This window comes from Mauremys reevesii, linkage group 10 (assembly GCF_016161935.1).
Source record: "Mauremys reevesii isolate NIE-2019 linkage group 10, ASM1616193v1, whole genome shotgun sequence".
NCBI lineage: Eukaryota > Metazoa > Chordata > Testudines > Geoemydidae > Mauremys > Mauremys reevesii.
The window spans coordinates 14,779,156-14,803,374 of NC_052632.1; the positions used below are offsets into that span (position 1 = coordinate 14,779,156).

A 24,219-nucleotide genomic window follows, 5' to 3' on the forward strand; every position below is an offset into this window, starting at 1 on the left:
CCCTTCCTGTTGCTCTGGCCCCCGTGGGCTCCCCTAGCCTCTGCACAGTACCCCCTGTTTCCCTAACTCCTGCAACCCCCTCCTGTACCCAAGTGGGGAAACCGATCTGGGTCCATGGCGCAGCTGGCTTTACTGCTCCCCCCTTGAACACTGGTCCTCTGTGCACCCCAGGGGGTTGTGGAGGTGGGGAGGAGGCGCAAAGTCAGGATTCCCTGTATCCAGCTCACTATCCCCACCGGGGCTGCATAAGGGGAGGACAGGGGAGCAGTAGCTCCTGATACCCACCTCCCAGAGGGTGCAGAGAAACTTTGGGGAAGTGGGGAGCAGTATCCGTATGGAACCGCTCACCTCCCTCCCACCATGTTCCTTCACCAGGAGGAAGCAGGGAGAAATCTGGGTGTTTCTCTCCCACCCCCACACGTGGCACTCCCCTGCCAGCCAGGAGCAGCTTCTGACTCTACACTGGCAGCAGGTACCTCTGTGCAGCCACATGGCACCCCTTGACCATGGTGCCGCAGGGGTGGGTGCCCGGGTGCCCCACCCTTTAAGGCTGAGCTGGGTGGCCATATTTCCCATAGGGAAAATGGGACACTGCTGGGGGGCAGCTCCCCCCGGCTGCTCTGAGAGTCCCCGCTCCCCCCAGCCCACCCCCAGGCGGAGCTGCCACCGCTCGCCTGAGCCCTGCCTCCCTCGCTGCGTGGGGCTGGCCTCGCTGACCCCCCACTCTTTGGCCCAGGGTGGGCTCGGGGCGGTGCCTGCGCCCCAGACAAAGGGGGATGAGTGACCGCTGTAGCTGGCCTTCGAGTCCGAGGGGGGCCGGGGTAAAGGAGACACACAGCCGCCGCCAGCCCAGGCTGAGCGCACCCCGCCTCGCGCCGCAGACATGGGGAGATTCGAACCCGCGGAGCAGCTCTCAGGGAGCGTTCTATTACCCACGCGCCCTCGCCCATCCGGGTCCCGGCCCTCCCTCCGACGGGCGGGGCTGGCATGGGGTTGAGGGCGGGCTCTGTTGGCATGGGTAACGGAAGTGAGCACGGGGAGGCGGGATCTGTTGCCAGGGGTAACGGATACGGAGTTCTCGGCGGGAGTTTCGGAGTCGGGGCCCGAGGGGGCATGCGACGAGAGCGGATCGCGGAAGCGGGCTCGGGGGTGAGAACGACCCGGGGTTATGGGGGGGGCCGGCAGCGGGCGGGGGGCGGCCTAGGACGGGAAGTGCCTGGGGCGAGAGGTGGCTGCTGGCTGCGAGGGCTTGTGGGGCTGCCCGCGGGGGGTTCGCGTGGGGCGGGGCTGGCGTTGCTGGGGCCAGGCGCTTTGAGTTGTGGTGAAGGTGCCTAGAGCCCAGTGTGGGATGGCTAAAAAAACCCTTGCAAACGTATGAAAAACCCCAGTTCGGTGCCCTCCTCCTCTCCCCCCACTTGTCTCCCTGAACTAGGGTTGGGTGTGTTATTTGTCTGGCGTCACGGGCCGCTGGCAGGTCTGCCCACCAGTTTCTGTGTTGCTTTGTCCTTTATTATCCCTGGGAAGAGAGGTGGTTGTTCCTTCAGCGTAGGGGCTGTGTCGTGTTTTCTTGTCGGTAGAGAACTGTGCAAGATAACAAGGAGTCTGGTGGCACCTTAAAGATTTATTTGGACATAAGCTTTCATGGGTAAACAACCTCACTTCTTCAGATGCATGGAGTGAAAGTTACAGATGCAGGAATTATATGATGGCACATGAAGAGAAGGGAGTTACCTCACAACTGGAGGACCAGTATTGACAGGGTGGATGTAGTCCAGTTCTTCAAGGGCCTCCTTGCTTTGCCTCTCCTGGAATTGACACCTCCTCATCTATTACTGGGAGTGGACTACATCCACCCTGATTGAATTGGCCCTGTCAACACTGGTCCTCCAGTTGTGAGGTATTCCCTTCTCATCATGTGTCATTATAGAATGCCTGAATCTGTAACTTTCACTCCATGCATCTGAAGAAGTGAGGTTGTTTACCCACGAAAGTTTATGCCCAAATAAATCTTGTTAGTCTTTAAGGTGCCACTGGACTCCTTGTTTTTGTGGATACAGACTAACATGGCTACCCCCTGATACTTGTGCAAGATAATATGTATCTGCTAATTCTGCATCTGAAATGTCATTCTTCACTGACATTGCAGATGTTTCTCAGAGATTGAGCAGCTGGGTTCTTATGGAGCAAAGATCATGTTCTCATGCAAATATCCCTCCTGATAATTATAATTTAAAATGAAAGCCCTCTCTTCTCCCTTTGTGCTGAGTGCTTCCTAATGTGAATCTTCTGGTTGTTTCAGAGGTGATGACAGCTCTATCTGGAATAAAGCTTTGAATCTCTGCATTTTTGTGAAGCCAGTCCTGTGCTGCTTTGTGTTGTCTTTTCTATTCGATTGCTCATCATTCCACATCCTTTTGAACTTTCAGGCCAGAGATGTGATGGCCAGCCAATTAAAAAAAGACTTAAGGGGTGAAACTCTAATAGAATGCCTTATACCAGACAGAATGTCCTAACTGAGAATGCTGCTGTACTTTGAATGACTTATGTTAATGGGATGCATGGTTGGTACTATTCTAACATTCTGCCACTGGTTACAATTCTGCTTCAGTGATTTCTCCCCATACCTCTTTGATGCTGCCTATAGATGGTTAGCTATTGACCAGTGCCCTTTCCTAGTTATGATTCCCATCCTTTCTCTCACATGCCATTGCTGTGATGTTTCCATTCTTTTAACTTGTACATTGGGAGATATTTCTGTAAAAGATGCGTTATAAAATCAAATTGTGTTGTAGTGGAGAATTGAGGAATGGGGGGAGTTATTACTTGAAAATCCTCTTGAATAATATTTTTCTGCACAGGTGTATTGGGGAATAATACAGGAAACCACCTAGTCCTTCCCCACAAGTGCTAACGCTGCTGTCATTTTCCAGAGCACATTCAATGTGTGACTGTGCTGCAAAGTCTAATGACACGAGCTACAATGGACCAGAAAATCTTATCTCTAGCAGCAGAAGATGCACTAGACAGACTTCAGGAATGTCTTCAAAACCTGAAGGAAAGTGAGGTGAGTTGCATATTTTTGAACATTTTGAGGCTTTACTTGGATTCTATGCATGGGCTGTAGCAGGAGAAAATGGTTCCTAGAATTTTTGTTCATTTGAAGATGTTGTAAAAGTGTACCCCTACCAATTCACTGGACATTTGAGGTGAAAAAACCCCCTGTAAGATGGTACTCTGAATGAATAGTTCTGGCTGTGTACTGAGCTTCCAAAGGCTAAAGAAGAACTTTGAATGGATTGGAGCTGTGGTGTATGTTCTATGGCAGGGGAGGGCAAACTACGGCTTGCGGGCCAATCTGGCCTGCGCGGTTGCCAGCCCCGTGGCACAGTGGGGCTAAGGCAGCGTCCCGGCCTGCCCTGGCCCCATGCCACTCCCCAAAACAGTCGGCGCCACGTCCCTGCAGCCTGTGGTGGTGTGCAGGGGAGGGGGAAGGGGGCAGATGGCTCCGAGCGCTGCCTTCGCCTGCAGGCACTGCCCTCCACAGCTCCCATTGGCCGGGAACCATGGCCAATGTGAGCTTCGGGGGTGGTACCCACAGGCGAGGGCACTGTGCAGTGGAGCCGGCTGCCTCACCCCACCCCCAGGAACCACTGTCGGACATGCTGGTCACTTCTGGGAGTGGCGTGGGGCCAGGGCAAGCAGGAAGCCTGCCTTAGCCCTGCTGTGCACCGCTGCCACCCTGGAGCCACTCAAGGTAAGCAGTGCTGAGCCGGAGCCTGCACCCTGAACCTCTCCTGCACCCCGAACCTCTCCTGCACCCCTCCCCCCTGCCCTGAGCCCTCTCCTGTACCCCAACCTCTTGCCCTGAGACTCTTCCTGCACACCACACTCCCTCCCACACTCCGCACTTCCTTCTACACTTCAACCCCCTGCCTCAGCCTTACATTCATGGCCCTGCATACAATCTCCCCACCCAGATGTGGTCCTCAGTTTGCCTACCCCTCTTCTATGGTGTACCCAGATTGGGAACTGATTTAGGACTGCCTTGATATGTTCTCTGATAGGCTACAGACCAATGTAATGCTATTAGGAGGGTTGTAATTAGGTCTATCCACTCTATAGGGATTGAGAAAAGTCCGACATTGCTGTCAGTCATGGTGCAATATAACCATATGGCAAGGTGTTCAGGTGAAATATAATAGCTATGTGAGTCCCAGCCATTTTGTTGTGGAATTAGTTCCTGGACAGGCAGTGCCCTTCCTAGAAGGGGATGGGATGAACCTGCAAATGTAAATGTTGGAAGTGTGGAAATAAGTAATTAGTATCTTACAGCTGTTTCCTTCTGGTTGCAGCTTGATGACCTTATTACGAAGCAGGCTGTGAAGGGAAAGGAGACTGCAGTACTGCTGAGAGGAATCTTCAAAGGTAATGGGACAACTTGGATTTCATTGACCTCTGGATGACTTACTTTCAGAAGGCTCTTGGCTTGCCCATATAGATAACTAGTTGAAGTAGGCAACTGAACGAGGTCTTCTAGATATCGTGGAAGAAGTAGGTTTTCTGGTAAAATGCTGATCATCTCTCTCTGTGATTCTATCTAACTCCAAGCAGTCAGGCTTCCTGACCTTGGGATCAATTGAATGTGGCAATGTTACACATGTATTGGGGAAGGGGCAATAGGTCTAACCCAGGGATCAGCAACCTGCGGGCCACCAGGGAAAGCTGCTGGCAGGCCAGGACGGTTTGTTTACCTGCAGCGTCTGCAGGTTCAGCTGATCGCAGCTCCCACTGGCATCGGTTCGCTGTCCCAGGCCAAAGGGGGCTGCGGGAAGGGTGGCCAGCACATCCATCGGCCTGCGCCGCTTCTCGCAGCCCCCATTGGCCCGGGACAGTGAACCGCGGCCAGTGGGAACTGCAATCAGCTGAACCTGTAGATGCTTCAGGTAAACAAACCGTCCTGGCGGGCCACGGGCCAAAGGTTGCCGATCCCTGGTCTAACCTAAGTTTTCTCAGATACCACAAATGCACTCAGGAATTAGCTAAGTTCTTTAGGACTAGCCCTAGTTTAGAGAGCCTGTAATAGGATATGAGGAGAATCTGAGCTGGCCTGCTGAATCAGTGAACTGTCAAGCTGGCTCCTCTTAAAATCTACATTTCCCGCCCCTGGAAAATCTGCCTGAGTGTCACAAGCAGTGACAGGATGGGTAAGAGAAGAATTTCAGATCTTTGATTCCAGCTGTTCCTATTTTCTTTTTCTTCTAGTTTTATCAGATAGATGAATGGGGGTAAAGTCTGGTCCTTCCACTTGTGATCCATTTCCTATAACTTAATATATTACTTAAATTAACATTTTTTTCCTTTCCCTTTTTGTCTCTCTTCTCCCTCCCCCGCCCCTTCAATAAGGTTCCCCTTGCTCTCAGCAGAATGGTGTTCTCAGGAGACTCCAGGTTTACAAACATTGTATCCAGCTGGTGGAGTCGGGGGACCTGCAGTTGGACATAGCGTCAGAGATTATAGGGCTGCTGATGCTGGAGGTAGGTGCTCATTTAGAGTGGCTTATATTGGGTCTAGGTAGGAGGGGAAGTGCCCTTTTACCAGTGAGGTGTGGATTCCAATTATTAATTAGGCCACTGGGAAAAATGAGCGGGTCACCTGCTTGAGTCTCACCCAGGATGAGGTTAGTTAATGTTTGGAAAGTGTTATCTGTGTGATTATCATAGTTAGATGTTTGTAGTGGGAAGTAGTTCAGACTCTCCAATCCCTTGACTTAGTCAGCATGACTTATCCCCATTTCTAATGGCCAGTGTGACACACTGTGTTTCTGGGTGACTTCCTCTACTAACCAATACTGGACTGCATCAGCAGTCATTAATGTGGTTCTGACTGGCTTCTTGAGAGTATACTTGCTTTCCTTTAATCACTTGTATTTATGTCTGGAGTCTTCTAGTGCATCTCCTCATACTCCGTTTTTTTTTTTTTTTTAAATAAATCTTTTATCAGGCTCGTCAATTACCAGGCGCTGCGTTGGCTGAACTGGCCACTCTGTTTGTTGATGTTATTAAAGGAGGAAGCCTGTCTAATGGGAAATCCTTGGAGTTGTTTTCCACAGTTCTTACTGCACTGGCTACTTCGAAAGAGAGCCTGGTTTATGGGAAAGGTAATCCCTTCGCTTCCCTCTCACTGCCCAATCCTTCGTGGGGTGGAAAGGGAGGGGTAGTTTTAAATTATTGGATGCCAAGTAATTTCATTTTAAAAATTACTATAAATATTTAAAGAAACATGAAATGATAGGCCGGCTCTTACTAATTGTTTCTCTTACTGCCAGCTCAGTGATTTGACTCCCACTACTTAGTCAGAGGGATTCTTTTGCATATCTTAGTGGATACCATGATCAGGACCAAGCAAAATAATCACAAATTATTAACCAGGGCTATTTTTTTTATTAGAGAAAGAAACAATATTAAACAAAACAACATAAATGATAAACTGGTTATTTCTGTTATCTCTTCTGTATGTTTCTGGGGAGAGCTTTTAACAGATTACACCTTTGAGAGTGAACCCTGCCTTTGGTGAGTCACGCTTCTCTTGGTACTGTGACACCAAAGCATATTGTTTCTCCAAACTATTGTGAATTATTAGATACTTACAACTGTTTATGTAGGGCAAAATAATTTAAGGTCTGGTAAGAAGCCTGTCTTGTTAATAATAACCTTAACAGTTCATAATTAGGCAAAGAAAGCAATCTTAACTAAATCTTTTTGAAATAAAACAAAATTTTTAAACTAGTTAGGAAGAAGAAGCCTTTTAAGGAGCTGTCTTAAAACAGGTCAATTATGAATATTAAGAATCTTAAATCCAACTTAGTTCCACTATTTCCCCATTTACCAGTGATTGGTCCCCATCTCCTCTCCACAAATACATGGTCTCACCATCTGGTGATTAGCAGAGAAACAGCTAGTCATTTAAGTAACAGCAGCATTTTCCTATCCCAAAAATGTCAGTACAAGAGTTTAAATCTAACCCCTTGACAGTGTTTTAGTTAACTTTCTCCCATTAATCCTTGATGAGGTTTTTGGGGAGGTTTTTCCCAGGGTTGGTTTTTCCCAGGGTTGGTTTATTCTTGAGTCTTCTCTGTTTTTTTTAGCTGTCTGTGACTTGTGGAGTGCTTGCTGTCTAAACAAACTAGCCCAGGGTATGTGTATGGGGTGCTCACTTCAGAGTCTCTTATACCCTTCTCCTTCCTATTTTCATGACACTATAGGAAAACACACCCCTTTCAGGCTTGTTTAGCTTCAAGTGCTGTTGCTCTTTCTTTGGCTCTGTGCCTTCCTGGGTAGTCCTTAGGAGCCCCTTCATCTTATGAATATGCAGTTTATCAATGAATATGCAACATTTCTTTAATTGCCTCTGTTTTTCTGGCAGGAAAGCATCAGATAACTTTCAAAGCTAGCTTTAACTTTGTCTTTTTATTCAGTCCATTCTCTCAGATATTATTCCAGTTTATTTCAGTTTGACAGGAAACTTAAATTCTGTTTTTAAAAAGTGCAAACACTCCTGTTCTTTCTATAAAAAGGTTTTGTTCTCAACAGTCTTTTAAAGTTAAGCTAAAGAATTTCTAAAAGTTATTTAAGTTTTTAATTCTACACGACAGTTTTTGGAGGATGATTTTCTTGCCTCCCTGAGTTGGGTGAGGGTTTGCTTGTTCACTGCCAGCAATTAATTAATTCCCTGTTAACATAAATATTCTGTATTTAAATGGCTTGTTCCACTTGTCTAGCAAGGTAGTTAGATTACATGTTGGTACATAAAGCATTTTACCATTTATGTAGTGATATTAGACACTTTGCATTTAGCTAACATATTTGCAAATTTATGCCTTTCACAAAGGTGCTTGTTGTTTCTACTTTTAAGATGTAAACAAAAGTTTAAAACCTTTTCAACTGTACATGTTTTTCCTGGAATTTCAAAAATACAAGCAGAGATTTTCCTTTTTAAAATAAATGGGGTTGGTATGGCCACTTCCATAGATTTATGGCTCTACATTCCTTTTTACGATTAGGCCTCTGCCTAAAACATGGATGTTTTACACAGTTTTTCTTCCTGATGTTTGCTATCCTTGGGAGATAGAAGTAGAAACCTTCTGGGATGTCTTTTGATTAGCATTAACATTTTGTAACTTAACTAGCTAAATACATGTACTGTTGTATTTCCAAGCATTCTGGCTATAACATACTTGTAGCTATACCTTAATTATTCAGTAAAGGAGCAAACAAGCTTGTAATGACTTAATAAAATAGTTATAATTGTATTAATATAATTTTTGCATCAATATTAAGGTCTCTCTCCTACACCTTCCTTTCACTGGAATCTGCTTCTAAATGCTTTTTGCTTCTCCAGGTGAGCTGAGTGGGGAAGAGTTTAAAAAGCAGTTGATCAATACCCTCTGCTCCAGCAGGTGTGTACATCTCCTCTTCATTTCTATTTGTTAATTTAAGAATTGTTATGCATCTATCAGCATCTGGGCTTTTTACAAAAAAAATCTATCTACTACCCACCTGCTATAAAATGAAACACTAGCCCCAGTCTAAAACTAAAAAAAAAAAACTAAAAAAAAAATAAATCTAGCTGCTTCTGCAATTCTAAGAAAAGTCTGCAGCCAAACTGGCCAAATAATGCCCTTTACATTGTGCTTTGCAGAGTTCCCAACCTGGGCTGGAGAATCCCCTCCACTTTGCCCTGTTCTACTTCCTTTAAATCTCACCCCCCTATGAGAGCTGGCAGTGTGGTGACTTCTCCAGCCTGGAGGGCAGGTGACCCACCTGCACCACTGCTGCATGAATTGGCCTCAAGGGGTGCTTCGGTCTTTCCCTTTGGTTTTCCTGTTTATTGTCACTAGGAGAAGAGCAGCCAATCAGAGCCATTCCAATTATTGATGAGTAGCTGGTAACAGTTGTGAATTTTAGTGCAAATCAGGCTTCTGTTCTTACTGTAGAAATGTACTAAATTCGGGGGTGGGAGGAGAACAAGCAGCAATTCTGCTCTTTCTCAGGCTCTCTGTTCTTTTGTTTGCACAGGTGGAATCATCAGTGTGTCATTCATCTCACCAGCATGTTCAGGTAAATTCCCCTACCCCAGTGTTTCTCTTATTTTCCATCTATTTCTGCCTCCTGTTTCACAAGCAACTTGGGGACTGTGCATCAATAACCTGTCATTTTTACCCTCGGTATCACATGGGTGCTGAGCGTATCCATTGGGCGTGTTTGGGGACTGCACGTAGCCTGCTAAACATGCCCCAGGGACAGCAGTGGCTGCGCCATTTCTCCCAGAGTCTCACTTGGCTCGGTATCTGCTGCCTGCTGTTGAGGAATAGGGACACTTGACATGTCTTCCCTTGTTCACATCAAAAGTATAAATATGTGCGAAACCAGGGTCTGTGTCCCCTTAGTGTTTGCAGATACTTTTCCTTAGCCTTATGGGGAGTTAGGCATGTGCTTCAAGGGAAGGTTAGAGACTTTAGTGCTCAATGTGGGTTGTGGAGGAGCCATTTGAAAAATAGGTAGGATTCTTCTCCCCACCCACCACTTTTACTTCCTTAGTTAGCATCTTAGGGCACACCAAGTGGGGAGTTAAATTAATCATTTAACAGGGAACATCAATTGTGTTAGTAGTTCATAATTAGGGTTACGGTTCTGTCACGGAAGTCACGGAATCCGTGACTTCCAGAGACCTCCATGGCTCGAACCTGCAGTGCCTGGGAGCTGCAGGGTCCCTCAATTGCCTGTGATGGCTGGGAACTGTGGGGTCCAAGCTCCCAGCCGCAGCGGGTAGGGGAGGGAGTGCCCCAGCTGCCACGGCCCCACAGCTCCCAGCCACCGCCATTGGGACCGCCACAGGCGGCCGGGATGCCCAGAGCTCCTGGACAGGTTCCCGGGGTGGTGTGGGGACCCTGCCAACTCCCCATCTTGACATACATATTTTTAGTAAAAGTCATGGATAGGTCACGGGCTTCTGTGAATTTTTTCTTTATTGCCCATGACCTGTGCGTGATTTTTACTAAAAATATACATGACAAAATCTTTTGTCTTATTCATAATGTGTATTTTGTACCTGCCAATTCCATGTATGTGCCTGGCTATTCAGCCCTCTCCCCTTGAGTGCAGGGGACTCTGGGCTGGGTCATGGCTTTGATTCCTTGTATATTGAAAAGTTGGCACTGTCCATTCATGTGCAAGCACAGTGTGAGGGAGGCTTTGTGATGTGCAACTTGTGTTGGAGTTCAGAATGTGAACCTGAGTTTCTGAGACAGTCACAGGGAGCTGAGGGGTCTATGGCAATAACTTCTATCTAGGACTTCAGGTCCCTGTGGTGCGCCTTTGGAAATGTTAGAGTACTACTGGCTAGTTCAAAGATTGAACCTGCTATGGTATTCTAAAGGAAGCAGGGTTGGGAACTGAATGGCAATGACTCGTCTGCACCTTTGATTCTTCAGGGACATCCCATTAAGTGCAGAAGAACTGCAGTTTGTTGTGGAAAAGGTCTTGAGGATGTTCTCCAAGTTAGACCTCCAAGAAATTCCTCCTCTGGTTTATCAACTGCTGCTGCTCTCTGCAAAGGTAAAACCCCAAAGGGAGCTGGTGAAGCTCTCCAAGACAGAATTTGCATCTCACCACTATAGCAGATATGGGCTGTGTGCACATATGAGAGAGAAAATACACAAAGTGAGCTATGGATTGAATCATGCAGGGGATCAAAATTTAGGTCTCAGCTGGATAGCTCACTCCCACGGCTGATGGAAGGTGGGGGCAGGCTCTGCTGTGGGGGATAGGGAGATGGTGGAAAGCATCTCACTGTGGAGGGGATCATTCCCACTTCTCCTCAACTGAAAGGAGGATGGCTGTGACGTGGAGTCTTTGGAAAAGAAAACAGTGGGTACAGTTCCAAAATATAATAGGCAAGGTACCTATTAGTCTTCCTAGACATGGACTCCATCTCTCTGCTCACGGGATTGCCTGTTCTAGTATGTTCATAGTTCACATAGTGTCACCTGCCTCTGGGTTGTGGTCTGGATCAATCTTAAAGGAGGTCCCATTTTTGTTCCAAGCAGCTGCTGCCAGTGAGGTCCCTGCCATTTAGTTGGGACAGGGTGGCTGTTCCACTCCCCTACTTGTTGCTATTATTCCATGAATGCCTCAATAAAAGAATGATCCATCCAGAGATAGGCTCTACCTGTATTGTGGGAGGTTGTTTGGATTCACTAGCTCAAGTCCAGAGTCTCAGTTACTGTTTTAGGGCTTTCCAGCTGCTCTGAATGGACTTGTCACTTAAAGGAACCATTCTAATGAAAAACCTTTTCTTTATAAGTGCTGTACAAAGGAGTATACAAACAATACCGTAATCAGTTGCTCTACCCCAGAAATGCACTGCACAGGAGCCCCACACAATGACTTAGCATGGGAAATTAAAAATATTATGAAACTTGCATTGCAAGGGGAAATCAGGGAAGCAGACTGCAATTCCCTGGGGGCTGTGGTGTCTCAGGGTATTACAGAATGTGCAATAGATTAATATAGTTTATGCTGCTGTACTATGTCTTGCCTTCCAGGGCAGTAAGAAGACTGTTTTGGAAGGAATCATCACTTTTTTCAACCAGTTGGATAAAAGGCAAAAAGAAGAGCAGAGGAGTCCAGAGTAAGTCCTTTCCTATCATTGTCTGTCTTTGCTGCCTGGGTATTTGTAACCCTCCCTGCCTTACCTGACACCCCTCTTGTATGAACTATGCCAAGTCCTGCACCAATGTGTCCTGTTCAGTGCTTTTGAGATGGTGTCCATCAATTACAACAGGGATTGTAACCTAGGGTTTTCTACTGTGTCTGCCAGGTCAGTGGACCTTGAAGCTGCCACGGTGCCCCTAGACCAACTCCGTCATGTGGAAGGCACTATCATTCTTCATATTATCTCTGTTATCAACCTGGACCAGGATCTTGGCAGGGAACTAATCAAACTACTAAAGGTACAGCAAATGCAGAGCACACTGTTAGAGCTTTTGGGGGCACGAGAGAGAGGTTTTTAAACTAGAGGGTAGGTTTAGCAGGTTATCTTTATGCAGGATTTGAAATTGTTAATACCACTATGCCGTCAAAAACATATATAGTGATTCAATCCCGTTTGGGGTAAGAGATTCCCCCACAACCCAGGTCAACTCTACAGTAGCATAACACCAGTCTGGCCTAAACTAGCAATGATGGCTTCCTTGATGTTGCAAGAAGCTTCATTAAATCATAAATAACAAGCTCTTTGATTGTCCTGTCTCTTGATGTTTCCTAGGCTGAACAGCAAAGGGACCCTGGCAAGACCCTGTGTCCTTTCAGTGTGGCTCTTGTGCTCTCAGTGGCAATAAAACACAGATTTGAAGAGCAGGTATGTTTTACTTATGTGTAACCTCAGGATTATTTTTGCATAAAGCTTCCTTGTCTGTGCGTTGTGCTCATGGGGTATGTGTGTGCGCATATTATGCTCCCTTTTCAGTATAGGTTCAAAAATGAATTCTTGGTAATAACAAAAGAAACAAATACTGTTGGATGGATTGGGAGTCATGCTTCCTGGCTCTTGAGCACTGGAGCATCCTTGTCATCAAGGAGAGGGGTTTATCCTCCCATTCTTGTGCCTTGCCTATTAACCACTGAAACCCGTTACAGCACAGCCTCCAGAGAGACCTCTCATCTAATAATATAATTACATGACGACATGAATGGGGGGAAAAGAGTGCAATGAAGTGAGGATGACAGCAACTTAGCCCTCCAAAAACCAAAATGAATATGTCAAATGTAGGTGTTGTGTGACCGTACGCTACCCTCCTGGCTCATGCATCTTGGCGGCATCTGTGAGTAATGTGGGGAACAACCATCCTGGAGAAGGAATGTGTTGAGATATGTTGGCAGAGCTGTGTGAGCAGCTGGCACTTGACACTTCCTATACTGTGCCTGCTCTAGATGGTTCTCTCACTTGGTGGTTACCTGTGGAAATGGCTCTGGACAGACTCCTCCTCACTCACACCATTTTTATGTTTCAGGTGTTTGACTTTCTGAAAATGTCAATTGTGAGAAGCTGCAAGGACCTGCAGTTCCTCCAGGGCTCAAAATTCCTGCAGGATTTGTTTCCTCAGCAGTATGATGTAGCGTCCATAATCCTGGAAGTGGTGGAAAACAGGTTTGCTTTTGGGAGCACACTACCCAGAGCTGAAGAGCTTTTGGGAGGGAGCAGGGTCTTGGCCTAGATAGAAATGTGATGGGATTCCAACTATTACTGAAAACTGATTTCAAACCCCAAACCTTAGTTCATAGCTTTATATAAGAGACCTTTGAAAAAATATACATTTACACAGATGTCTCCTAAGTTTCAGCCATCTGTGATGCAGAGTGGCTGAATTATAAATCACTAACCACCAACTTCCTACTGGGAATGGTAGCTGACCATTTGCAGTAATGCTACCTGCTGTAGTGTGAATGCTTTCTGGACAGTGAATGAGGGATGATCCTCCGTTAGCCTCCCACCCCATCATCTTTACCCCTTTAAACACCTCATATATGACTCCAGGACCTGCCATCAGTCAGCACAATTTCTGAATCTGGTGTGGACAGCATAGTTCAAAATACTGAAAGTTCCCTCAGGAATTGTAGGTTTTCTGTCTCTCCTTTGCTGGTTGGGGGACCCGGGACTGAAGAGTCCTGTGGAGGCGTTCCTTACACTGAGAGTTAAGCATGCTTGTTTCACACAACTCCCAACCTACATTGGGCCCCTGAGTGACCATGGAAGATTTTATTGTCTGAATGTTGCAGCTTGAGCCTTTCCCTTTATTAAGTTGCTTTTTTTCCTTGCTCTGTTTAACATTTTCCTCCAGTGCTTTTGGCTGGGACCATGTTACTCAAGGGCTGGTGGATCTTGGTTTCACCTTAATGGAATCATATGAGCCAAAAAGGGTCCTGGGAAAAGCTGCTGAAACCAGTTATGGCCTTTGCAAGATACCAGCCCAGCAGGCATGCAGGCTGGGAGCTAATATCCTGCTGGAAACCTTTAAGGTAGGATGAGGTTTAGGATAACATCATATGTTCTTCTGAGGAAACTCTGTTCATGCCCCTGCTCTCTTGTCAACTTTTTATGAGATTTTGTTCATCTCCATCATCAGGGGAACTGAAGGGAAGATTGTGGGGGAGGGAAATCCATGGCAGAGATGGGACTAGAACCTAGGCCTCGACTCCCAGCTCTTTGCTTTAACCTCTAGACTATCATCCACCAATTGGTAGTACTCACTCCCCTCCTACGTTTTCTTTTAATTGATCCAGATTCCATCCTGGTTCAGTCTCTGTTAAGCTAGACCAGGGATCGGCAACCTTTGGCACACGGCCCGTCAGGGAAAGCCCCTGGTGGGATAGGCCAGTTTGTTTACCTGCCACATCTGCAGGTTCGGCCAATTGGGCGCCATTTCCCGCAGCCCCCATTGGCCTGGATCAGTGAACCGAGGTCAGTGGGAGCTGTGATTGGCCAAACCTGCGGATGCAGCAGGTAAACGAGCCAGCCTGGCCTGCCATGGGCTTACCCTAACGGGCTGTGTACCAAAGATTGCCGATCCCAATTCTAGCCAAAGGTAATTGCTAGGGACAGCTCAGACATTACCCTTCAAACTTGGACATTAATGGACAATGACTGACCACCTGAAATCACATGAAAATCTCAGTTTTATGTTTTCTTTTTTCCTTTCCCCTTTTAGGTCCATGAGCCAATCAGAAGTGCAATTCTGGAGCAGGTCTTGAATAGAGTCATCACAAAGGCAGCTTCTCCCATCAACCACTTCATAGGTAATAGAAATGAGAGAGGGAATTGGATGTGGCTCTCAGAAATCATATTAATTTTTTTTTTGTAGAGGAAACTGCTGATCAGGTGACCTGAGGGTCAGGAGTATCAAGTGTCTCAAGTCCATGCGTCTCAACTCCATGCAGTTCAGAACGCATCTCACTACAGAGGCAGAACACTGTAATGTTCTGTAATGTTCATCCCAGAGCCGTGGTTGTCCATCCTTCTAGAAATTCAAACATTCTATACAGCATGCATTTTAATCCCCTATCACTATAGTACCTAACCACTATGTAGGGACCAGTCCAGAACGGACCATTTGTTCTCTGCCTTCCTCTTTGATTTCATTATTGGTATCTGTCTTTGGACGTGCTGTCAGGTTTTCTTCTGCTGTGATTCTTTGGGGAATGCTTTAGTGAATAGGCGAGTCTTGCAGTGTGACCTGAAACTGTCAAGAATTAGATTTCATATGATCTCCATTGGGAAGATGCCCTTGAGCCTACTGCTGAAAAGGCTCTCCAGCTAGCTCCTGGGTACACCCTGATAAGGTGGCCCCTATACCTGGGCTGTGTGCATATGGCACCCTGTATCCTGGTAGAAGACTGGATTAACAATATGATCATCCCAAATGGAACCTTTCCAGGTAACGGGAAGGCTGTGGATTTTCTCTTGGACTCAGTGACCCCATAGAAAGAAACCAAATCCCTCTCTCCCTTACCCTACTCTTTAGTGTGGACACCGCTTCGCCCTTGGCAGCAGCTGCTCCTCTTACAATCTTGTTTTTCAGATTTGCTGTCTAATATCGTTGTGTCTGCTCCACTCGTCCTTCAGAATTCGTCCTCCAAAGTCACTGAAACCTTTGACAATTTGTCCTTTCTGCCTCTTGACATGGTGCAAGGGCTACTCAAGGCCGTACAGGTAAAGCTTCGCATTTCCCTACGAATGAATATGTTAGAGCTTGGCTCCAGCCATAGCTGCATGCCACAATTGTAGGTGGGACCCAGTAACCTTCCTCATCTGCACATATATTTGTTAAAGTGCCTCTAGTCCTCTGCTGTAGCTGGCAGGCTATTCAGTGTAGCATGGTGCCTCTTGAACTAATGCCCCTTAGTTGAAAGCTCCGCTCTTGAACTTTAGTGCCCCTTAGTTGAAAGCACAGCCAAGGACTCTGCCTCCTAGGACCTTTCATCTGGAAGATGGAAGGTGCCCAGATACCAGCACAGAATAGAAACAGCTGGGAATGGCCCACAGAGTTACCTTCTTCCCAGTTCTATTCTAATATAATGTTTTTTCTGTGCTGAGGTATTGTCTTAGTGATAGAACTGCCACCTGCTTAGCCCCCAGTACTCCATTCTGAGTGCCACAGATTTCTCCCCCAATCCTCATGCTCCTTTCTCAACAGCAGGCCAGGATGTCTTGCTGTTGCCAGTGCATCTCTTTTCTTTCATGTTTTAAAACTCTCTTTGGGTGTCCTTTAGTACTGATGGAAGTGTGGAAAACTAGCATAAAGATAGGAGTGCACGTGCCCATGCACTCTCACACTCAGCTTGGTTTGCCTTATTTCTGCTCTAATAGATCCCTTCCCTTCCAGCCACTGCTCAAAGTCAGCATGTCAGTGAGGGACTCCCTCATACTCGTTCTCCGAAAAGCTATCTTTTCCAGGTAAGATGGGATCTGTGTTCTTTGAAAAGGTGTTTTAAGTTATTGTTCAGCTCTGGATTGGAAATGGTTCTTTTTCTTCTTGGTTTAACAATCACTTTTTACTTATGGAGACCCCACCACCCCATCTTCAGTACTGTAACATAGTCACAATATCACCCTCTGGATTGAGAACTCCACAGTTCTAACCAGAGGAGCCTTGACCCTGAGCCTGTCAATTCATAAAACCAGATGGAGGCTCAAGGCAAGGAGATCAACTGAAAACAAACTCCACTATTATGTGTCTGCATAGCCACACACCTGAGCACACCAGTGCCATGGGGAGCTCAAAGTGAACGGATGACTAGAAACTTGGAGCTGCCATAGTACGGCTGGTCCTTTTTTGAAATTGTAGAAAGATCTGCTTTGTGCAAAGTTCTGGATGATTTGCCTTGCTGTCTCCAGTACATTAGGCGCCGCTGTGGAGTTGCTTGTTAGTGTCTGTTTAGTTACAGATGCAAAAGTCCACGTTGTCATGGCTGGCTTTAGGCTGATTCCCCCGAATCGGGCCCCATGCCTAAGAGGGCCCGCACCCTAAAGAAGAGGGCCTAACTTAGGAGCCTTTTTAATTTTTACTCACCTGGCAGCAGTCTGGGTCTTCGGTGGTGGGTCCTTCACTCGCTCCGGGGGGTCTTTGGCAACATTTGGGCGACGGGTCCTTCAGTGCCATGGAAGACCCGGAGCATGTGAAGGACCTGCTGCTGAAGTGCCGCCAAAGACCCGGACCACCACCGGGTATTCGAATCAGGCCCCACACTTCCTAAAGCCGGCCCTGCATGTTGTTTAAAGCAAACAGCCTGATCCTGATGAAAGACCTGGGGCATCACCTAGATGTGTGTAGAGTAAAGATCCTGCTTTCCTTGGGACTCACGCAGCACAGAAAGATACAGCTCTGCCACAGGGAAAGAGAAGAGGTGAGAGATGTGAGAAAAGCTCTCTACCTCCACTGCGAACATGCAGCTTTCTTTGCTGCCTGGCTCTCATTCCAGTTTCTACTGCCATTTAAGTAGCAGGTCTGTGCCCAGCATTCTCCTTTGCTATGTACATCAGAGGGACAGAAAAGAGGTCAGTGTTATAAAACTGGAGAGCTCAGGAGAAACTAACTGAATTGCCAAGCTGTTAATTCCTTGGGGCATCAGATGCTCCCTTGGGGCTTGCAGCATTGCTTTAATTTTTCTTTTTTACTACTTTTTGGCCCTCCATGTGTGTCAGAAAATTGCATGAACTGCTCAGAACAATCTTGTAGCTGAGCTGGTCTCTAAATTTTCTTAACTCCTTCTGCCCCTCCTCATGCTTCTCTGTTTTTTCCCCAACTCATAGGCAGCTAGATGCTCGGAAAGCTGCAGTTGCTGGCTTTTTGCTGCTGTTGAAGAATTTTAAGGTTCTGGGCAGCTTGACTTTTTCCCAGTGCAGCCAGGCCATCGGCGCTAGTCAGGTGAGTGCTGCTTCTGTAAGCCTCTTGAACAGATACATGCCACAGTCCCATGGAAATGGACACTGATTATAATAGGTATTCAGAGTGGAGTGTTTGTCCCAACATAGAAGCCCATTCCAGCTAGTGTCAGCAGCTAGAAGGGAATGTTTGTAACCCAGTGAGAAAGGAAATACTGGACCAAGTATATATGCCCCTTAGAGCTGCTGACTTCACAGTGTCCAGGCCACAGTGACCATCCATTCAAGTGGAGCATTCATGCTGCAAGGGTTACCCCAGTGAGAATGATACAGAAAATCCAATAATATGTGGATGATTTTCTCTTTTGGGGAGTGAGGCTGGATGCTAAATGTTTGGTCTGAGTTCCTTGGCTGAAAGGACAGGTTTGTCTCCCTTTATGATCCAGTTCTTGCATAGTGGTAAATGGGAAGCAGAATCTGTATGCCTTCACTAATGTGCTCTCTTTCAGGTCCAGGCAGACATTCACGCCTGCTACAACTCTGCAGCTAATGAGGCCTTTTGCCTTGAAATCCTGGGCAGCCTGAGGCGATGCTTGAGTCAGCAGGCTGATGTCCGACTTATGTTATACGAGGTAAATTGGCTTTCTGCAATGTCTTCATAAATCACCAGTTTGCTCTTAAGTAGCTGGTTCTAATCCAGCCCAGGTCAATAATGACTGAATGTTGTAACCATCAGCTGGATGTTTGGAGGTCTGTGGGCAGGGCCGGCTCCAGGCCCCAACACGCCAAGCGCGTGCTTGGGGCGGCATGCCGCGGGGGGCGCTCTGTCTGTCGCCGGGAGGGCGGCAGGCGGCTCTGATGGACCTCCCGCAGGTGTGCCTGCGGAGGGTCCGCTGGTCCCGCAGCTCCGGTGGACCTCCTGCAGGCATGTCTGCGGATGCTCCACCGGAGCCGTGGGACCAGCGGACCTTCCACAGGCACGTCTGCAGGAGGACCACCAGAGCCGCGGGACCGGCGACCGCCAGAGCGCCCCCTGCGCCGTGCTTGGGGCGGCGAAATTGCTAGAGCCGCCCCTGCCTGTGGGAAATGGATTCCAGGTCCCAGCTGAGTTCCTCCTGGGACGTTGACATTCTAGGGACTCTAATTTGTTTTAACCCTTTTTGTTTCTCACTGTTTTGAATCTACATAAGCCTCCCAAAGGCTTTTGATTATCACCTGTCCTTGATGTATATCTTGGTGGTAAAATGTAGCGTGGCTGGCCTGGCCAGTGCTCTGCTTGCCATATTGGGGACTTGGGTTTGATTCCCAGTCTCTCCTGCTCTGAGGAGAGCTTGGTGAACTGAAGGGACAGCTTGCTTGGCTCCTGGAGGGGCCTCACAATGATGCCTTGATCTGATTACGCAGCAACTTTGACAGGCTCCGATGAGAGCCGTGGCAAGAGGTGTATGGGGAATCTCCTCAGGCCTCCTGCAGGGGTCCTGAGGATTCTACCATCCTTTCCCTTTATGTCTGTGCTCTCTCTAGGTGAGAGGCAGCTATTTATTTGTCTCTGCCTTGTGGCCCTTTTGGGACTGACCAAGCTGTGTGTGTGATGGGTCTAATATGAAGAGCTGTTTTCAGGTGCAAGTCTGACTCCAGAGGCACCTATGATATATCGGGTTTGGGGAAAGGGGCTTCTGGGAAACTGTCTATAGATCAGAGTAAGCGTTCTTGCTTCTCTTCCTTGGGTTTGGGCCGATTTGATTTTTGGCGAGTTAGTGTGCGTATTGGAATGTGTCTGTCTGTGTGCTAACAGGACATGCAGGTACTTTGCTCTTCCATTGAGGTTTCACAGTCTAAAGAATTATTGCCTCCTATGGATTTCCCTCTGGAATATATTTTATCTGGAGCAGATTTCACAAATATAGGTTGAAATTTAGGATAGTGCCACTTAATGCTCCAACACTGAAAGTCAGACTTGGGGCTTGATGCCACCCGTACTAAAGGGATACAACTCGGGTGTGGACTCCGTTTAAGACATCTGTATCTTCTTCCTGTGCTGTCTCACTTTGCCAGTATGTCACTTTTTACTGAGCACAACTTTATTCGCTCCCAATTCCAGTGCCAAAGAGTTAAGTTCACTGTTGTCTTGCAGCTCGAAATTAGGTATGTGGATTGTTTCCTCCTCATAGTAATCTTGGCTAATTTGTGTCTCTCTTCCCTACCTTCAGGGTTTTTATGATGTCCTCCGCAGGAACTCTCAGCTGAGTAACTCCATAATGGAAACACTGCTGTCTCAGGTAAAGTACATTCATGGAGCAATAGAAAGATGGCAGGGGAGGAAATCTAGGCTCCAGGAATTCCAAGACTGTACACAGCAAAATGACTGTCCACAGACACCTGCTTACATAATAGTCATTGCTATCCTCCCTTGGAGGAGGGCTCTCCATAGGATTAACTCTTCTTAACTCTGTCACACGTGTCACTGTCGCATCTTCCCCACCAATTGGGCAGGCAGTGCTTTCTCTGAGACGTGTCTACACGTCTTCTCTTTCATGATCTGGAGAGGTCATGGCTGACTATTTCCAGCACTCCCAGCACACAGATTGAGACTAGACCAAGAATTGAAGCTGAGCAGTTGCAAGGCAGTAGGGGCCTGTCAATGGGAGCCTGATGCTACAGACTTTTTTCTCTTACCCTGGTGTATGGCCTCCCAGGGGCACAACTCTGTCCCTCTCTTCTGTGACTTCAGCACTGCTCCTAGTTTGCCTGTTCCCTTGTGGCATGCTAAACAATCTAAAATTATTAGGCTGGATTTTCTGCTATGGCCTCTCATTTTTCAGGCTCAATATCTCACTTGTAATGAATTGTGGACACTACTGTTAGCACTTAAACAACTAACAACCTCTCTGCACCACCCTAGTTAGGTAGCTAGATGTGTGATTGACTGTGCCCGTAGTTCATTGTAGGTGCAGAATTACAGGAGCAATTATTTACATCCACTGATGCAGGAGTGGGTGATGTTGCAAACCTCTCTAGTCATTATCTGTCAGCTTTGAAGAGGTAAAATGCTAGTGTTGTTGGCTGTAGGTAACCAAGGGAACAGTGAGTGCCCTTTAAACATAGCTGCAACAAGATTACATAAATCAACCCCATTTGTGGTCCTTGCTCTCAGAGGATTAAAGTTCAGTCCTAGTTCAGGGGTGTATGAGCTGCCGAGGAGGGGCCTCTAATGAATGGTATGACAGGTGCATGTTCTCCTGATTGCTCAATTACTTACATGGTCCCCATTCCCATGTAACTGAGTCCCTCACAGTCCTTAATGTGAGGTATAGACATACTTGTCCTTAATTTTACAGATGGGGAACTGAGAGACAGAGAGACTAAGCGACCAGCTATTTTTTGTATTCCTTGTTTTTTTGTGGCAGATAAAGCGATACTATGAGCCAGAACCAGATCTGCTTCCCCCACTGAAACTTGAGGGATGTATTGTGGCTCAAGGAGACCAAATCTTTCTGCAGGAACCACTGGTAAGAGAGAGATACAGTGTATTCCACTCTTTAAAGCTCACTCATTCCATTGGCTTTTAGGTTTGCAGTTGACTGACTGACTCAGGTCACTCCCTCTTTCTCATTAAGCTCAGCCCCTGCAGGCTTGGAGAGTTGGAGACCAGGACTGGAAATTGAATCCAGTTCTGCAGTGAACTTGGGCAGGTGACTTCACTTCTTCTGCCTCAGCTTTCCCACCAGTAAAATGGGGATAATATCCATGATGTTATGGTGCTTACTTCAGTAATGTTTCTGAAGTGCTTTGATAGCCCTGGGTGGAAGGAGCCATAGAAATAATGTGGTTCTGCAGCTGTTATCCTCTACTGAGCCAGTCCCATTCTTATTTCCTGCAGCTTAGCACCAGGTAGTACAGAAGTACAGGAAAGGAGTCTGTCTCTTCTCTTCTGATCTCGCTCCCTCAGCATGCATTTCCTTCAATCGTTCCTTCCTAATCTGAGGACAGATTGGAGATCTCCAAAAATTCACAGGGTTTCAAAGGAGCCAAATTCAAATCCAGCCCTTAGCTTTTTTTCCTGAAGAATCTTCTTTTCCACGCTGAGGGAGGTGTGACTGAGAAGAGACCAGAAGCCTCAGAAATGATGAAGATTAAATCTATTGTTCACACTCTCATCTAATATCCCTTAAATAATTCAGATATAGGTTGAACAGCAAGCTAGGTGACAGTGGGGCAGCTATGATGTAGGACGGCAGGTAATGAGGTAGGTGAGCTGAGAACTTGCACTGAGGTATCCTCTGTTGGAATTCAGAGTATATTGCATTGTTAGAAGTTCAGAGGTGGGGTTACGGGACCACAGCACTTTGAGCATCTGTTTTAAAGTCAGATCCCCATAAGTTATGAACTTCTGGATCATGTTGTTGTGGCTTTTCTGCCTCTGGCTATAGTGGTCCAGCCTGTTGCTGTGGAGAATCCTGTTCCGTTGCACCAGTTTCCCTTTCTCCAGCTAGAAGGTTTGAAATGATCCAACTGGCTACGCCCTTGTTAGCACAGTGAATTATCATATCCTGTGTGACTGCTTTCTTCAGGCCCATCTGCTCAGCTGTATCCAGCACTGCCTAGCCTGGTACAAGAGCACCATGCAGCTGCACCACGAAGCTGAGGAAGAAGAGGATGAGGATGATGACTATGTGGGATTCCAACAAGACCTTGAAGAGATGCTGGAATCTATCACACGGCGAATGATCAAGAGTGAACTGGAGGACTTTGAACTGGTAACTCGGGTTTTCTCAGCAAGGCCAGGTAGCAGGGAGATTCTTGATTCCTATGGGGTTTTAGAAGGGTTTTTCACTTATTCATTTTGTCTCTTAGGATAAATCAGCAGACTTTTCTCTGTCTTCTGGCGTCGGCGTGAAGAACAATATCTATGCCATCTTGGTAATGGGAGTTTGCGAGGTCCTGATTGAGTACAACTTTAACATAGGGAATTTCAGGTAAGGTATCAAGTCCTATCCTTTAGAACACTCACCCACTGGTGAAGTTAACACTCCTTAGCTCTTGAATGTGTCTGGGACAGTGTCTTCAGTGTACCTTGCAAGTACAGCACCGTGCTACCAACTATAACAGGAGAACAGTGAATGACTTGTCATAGCTCATTCCCTGCATATCATGGTGCAAATCTGCACCTAACCTTAGGGAGAGTCTTTGTTTTGAACATCACTGTACTTGTCATTATCACAGTTCGCTAGGATTTTGAAACAAGGGAAGTGGCCAAGCCGGTATGGACTGGGTGGGACCTGAGCTGTGTATTGGACAGATAGGGAGCTTGATATGAAAGTATCTTCTCTAACTGGATTAATAAAAGTTCACATGAAGAAATTGTAGCATTTTGATCTCTATTATCAGTGTTTTTTACCACCTTCTTTTGATGTTGCAGCAAGAACAAGTTTGAGGATGTTCTAGGCCTGTTTAAGTGTTACAGCAAACTCTCCGAGATCCTGAAGGAAAAAGCTGGGAAGAACAAGTCATCCTTGGCCAATAAAACCGCCCGAAGCTTCCTTTCCATGAGCTTTGTATCCACTCTGCTCACAGCTTTGTTCAGGTGAAACTGTCACAGCCTGTTTATCTCTGACTTGTATATATTACCTTAAATTCACTTCTGTGGTGGCTGCCTACCTTTTTGAGCAGTATACACTGCACACACAAAAAGGGTGCAGCATGTCAGTTCTGCACAAAGTACACTGAGAGCACTCTCCAGACCAGCCTGGTGTAGGCAGGAGCTGTGCAGATTGGCCCCATGCAGCCTCATGACCCTCAGTCCTGATCTGTAGTTCCTCCTGCTGCTCCTGTCCTGGGCCAAACTTCAACTGTATCAGTGCCCCCTTCTGCTGATCTGTGTGGCCTCTGATGTTCCAGTCCTAGGCCATCCCCCACCCTCAGAATACCAGTGACCCTCAGTCCTGACATGCAGCATCCCATGCTGTTCTTGGCCTCTTCAACCTCACTCAAATCCCCAGCTGAGTGCAAGTGGCAGTCTGCTCAGCAGAGGCCATTTAAAATTCTGTTTTTTGGGTATTTGCTCCAAGTGGCTTAAATGAAGAACTGGACTATGTTGCTTCCTCCCTGAAGAGGATTTTGCTGTTGGGCTAGAGACTCAATTTATTTCTTTTAAATGTGCTTCAGAATCTGAACTTTCATAGTTACATTCCACACAGGGCCCTGTGTGACCCACCAAAGGTGCGCTCTGGTGTGCCAAGATGAAATGCTTATAGGCTAGCCCTTTGCATTACGTTAAGGTGT

At 46.8% G+C, this 24,219-nt stretch overlaps 1 protein-coding gene across 3 annotated transcripts in view; it reads left to right on the plus strand.

The window, feature by feature from the left end:
• The first annotated feature begins 1,032 nt into the window (after positions 1 to 1,032).
• FANCI (FA complementation group I) overlaps positions 1,033 to 24,219 on the plus strand; it is a 37,089-nt gene continuing 13,902 nt past the window's right edge. For 2 of the 3 annotated variants that reach the window (XM_039491869.1, XM_039491871.1), the window contains exons 1-23: positions 1,033 to 1,149; positions 2,931 to 3,064; positions 4,353 to 4,425; positions 5,404 to 5,534; positions 6,001 to 6,157; positions 8,398 to 8,455; positions 9,075 to 9,116; positions 10,490 to 10,613; positions 11,603 to 11,688; positions 11,878 to 12,010; positions 12,325 to 12,417; positions 13,070 to 13,206; positions 13,898 to 14,075; positions 14,765 to 14,852; positions 15,635 to 15,765; positions 16,439 to 16,509; positions 17,866 to 17,980; positions 18,447 to 18,569; positions 20,148 to 20,216; positions 21,345 to 21,446; positions 22,509 to 22,694; positions 22,792 to 22,913; positions 23,357 to 23,521. In XM_039491869.1, the coding sequence (XP_039347803.1) occupies positions 2,966 to 3,064; positions 4,353 to 4,425; positions 5,404 to 5,534; positions 6,001 to 6,157; positions 8,398 to 8,455; positions 9,075 to 9,116; positions 10,490 to 10,613; positions 11,603 to 11,688; positions 11,878 to 12,010; positions 12,325 to 12,417; positions 13,070 to 13,206; positions 13,898 to 14,075; positions 14,765 to 14,852; positions 15,635 to 15,765; positions 16,439 to 16,509; positions 17,866 to 17,980; positions 18,447 to 18,569; positions 20,148 to 20,216; positions 21,345 to 21,446; positions 22,509 to 22,694; positions 22,792 to 22,913; positions 23,357 to 23,521 (2,483 nt within the window). In that variant the 5' untranslated portion in view covers positions 1,033 to 1,149; positions 2,931 to 2,965. Of the gene's footprint in view, positions 1,150 to 2,858; positions 3,065 to 4,352; positions 4,426 to 5,403; positions 5,535 to 6,000; positions 6,158 to 8,397; positions 8,456 to 9,074; positions 9,117 to 10,489; positions 10,614 to 11,602; positions 11,689 to 11,877; positions 12,011 to 12,324; positions 12,418 to 13,069; positions 13,207 to 13,897; positions 14,076 to 14,764; positions 14,853 to 15,634; positions 15,766 to 16,438; positions 16,510 to 17,865; positions 17,981 to 18,446; positions 18,570 to 20,147; positions 20,217 to 21,344; positions 21,447 to 22,508; positions 22,695 to 22,791; positions 22,914 to 23,356; positions 23,522 to 24,219 lie in introns of all 3 variants that reach the window. The other variant, XM_039491870.1, reaches the window with a different exon arrangement.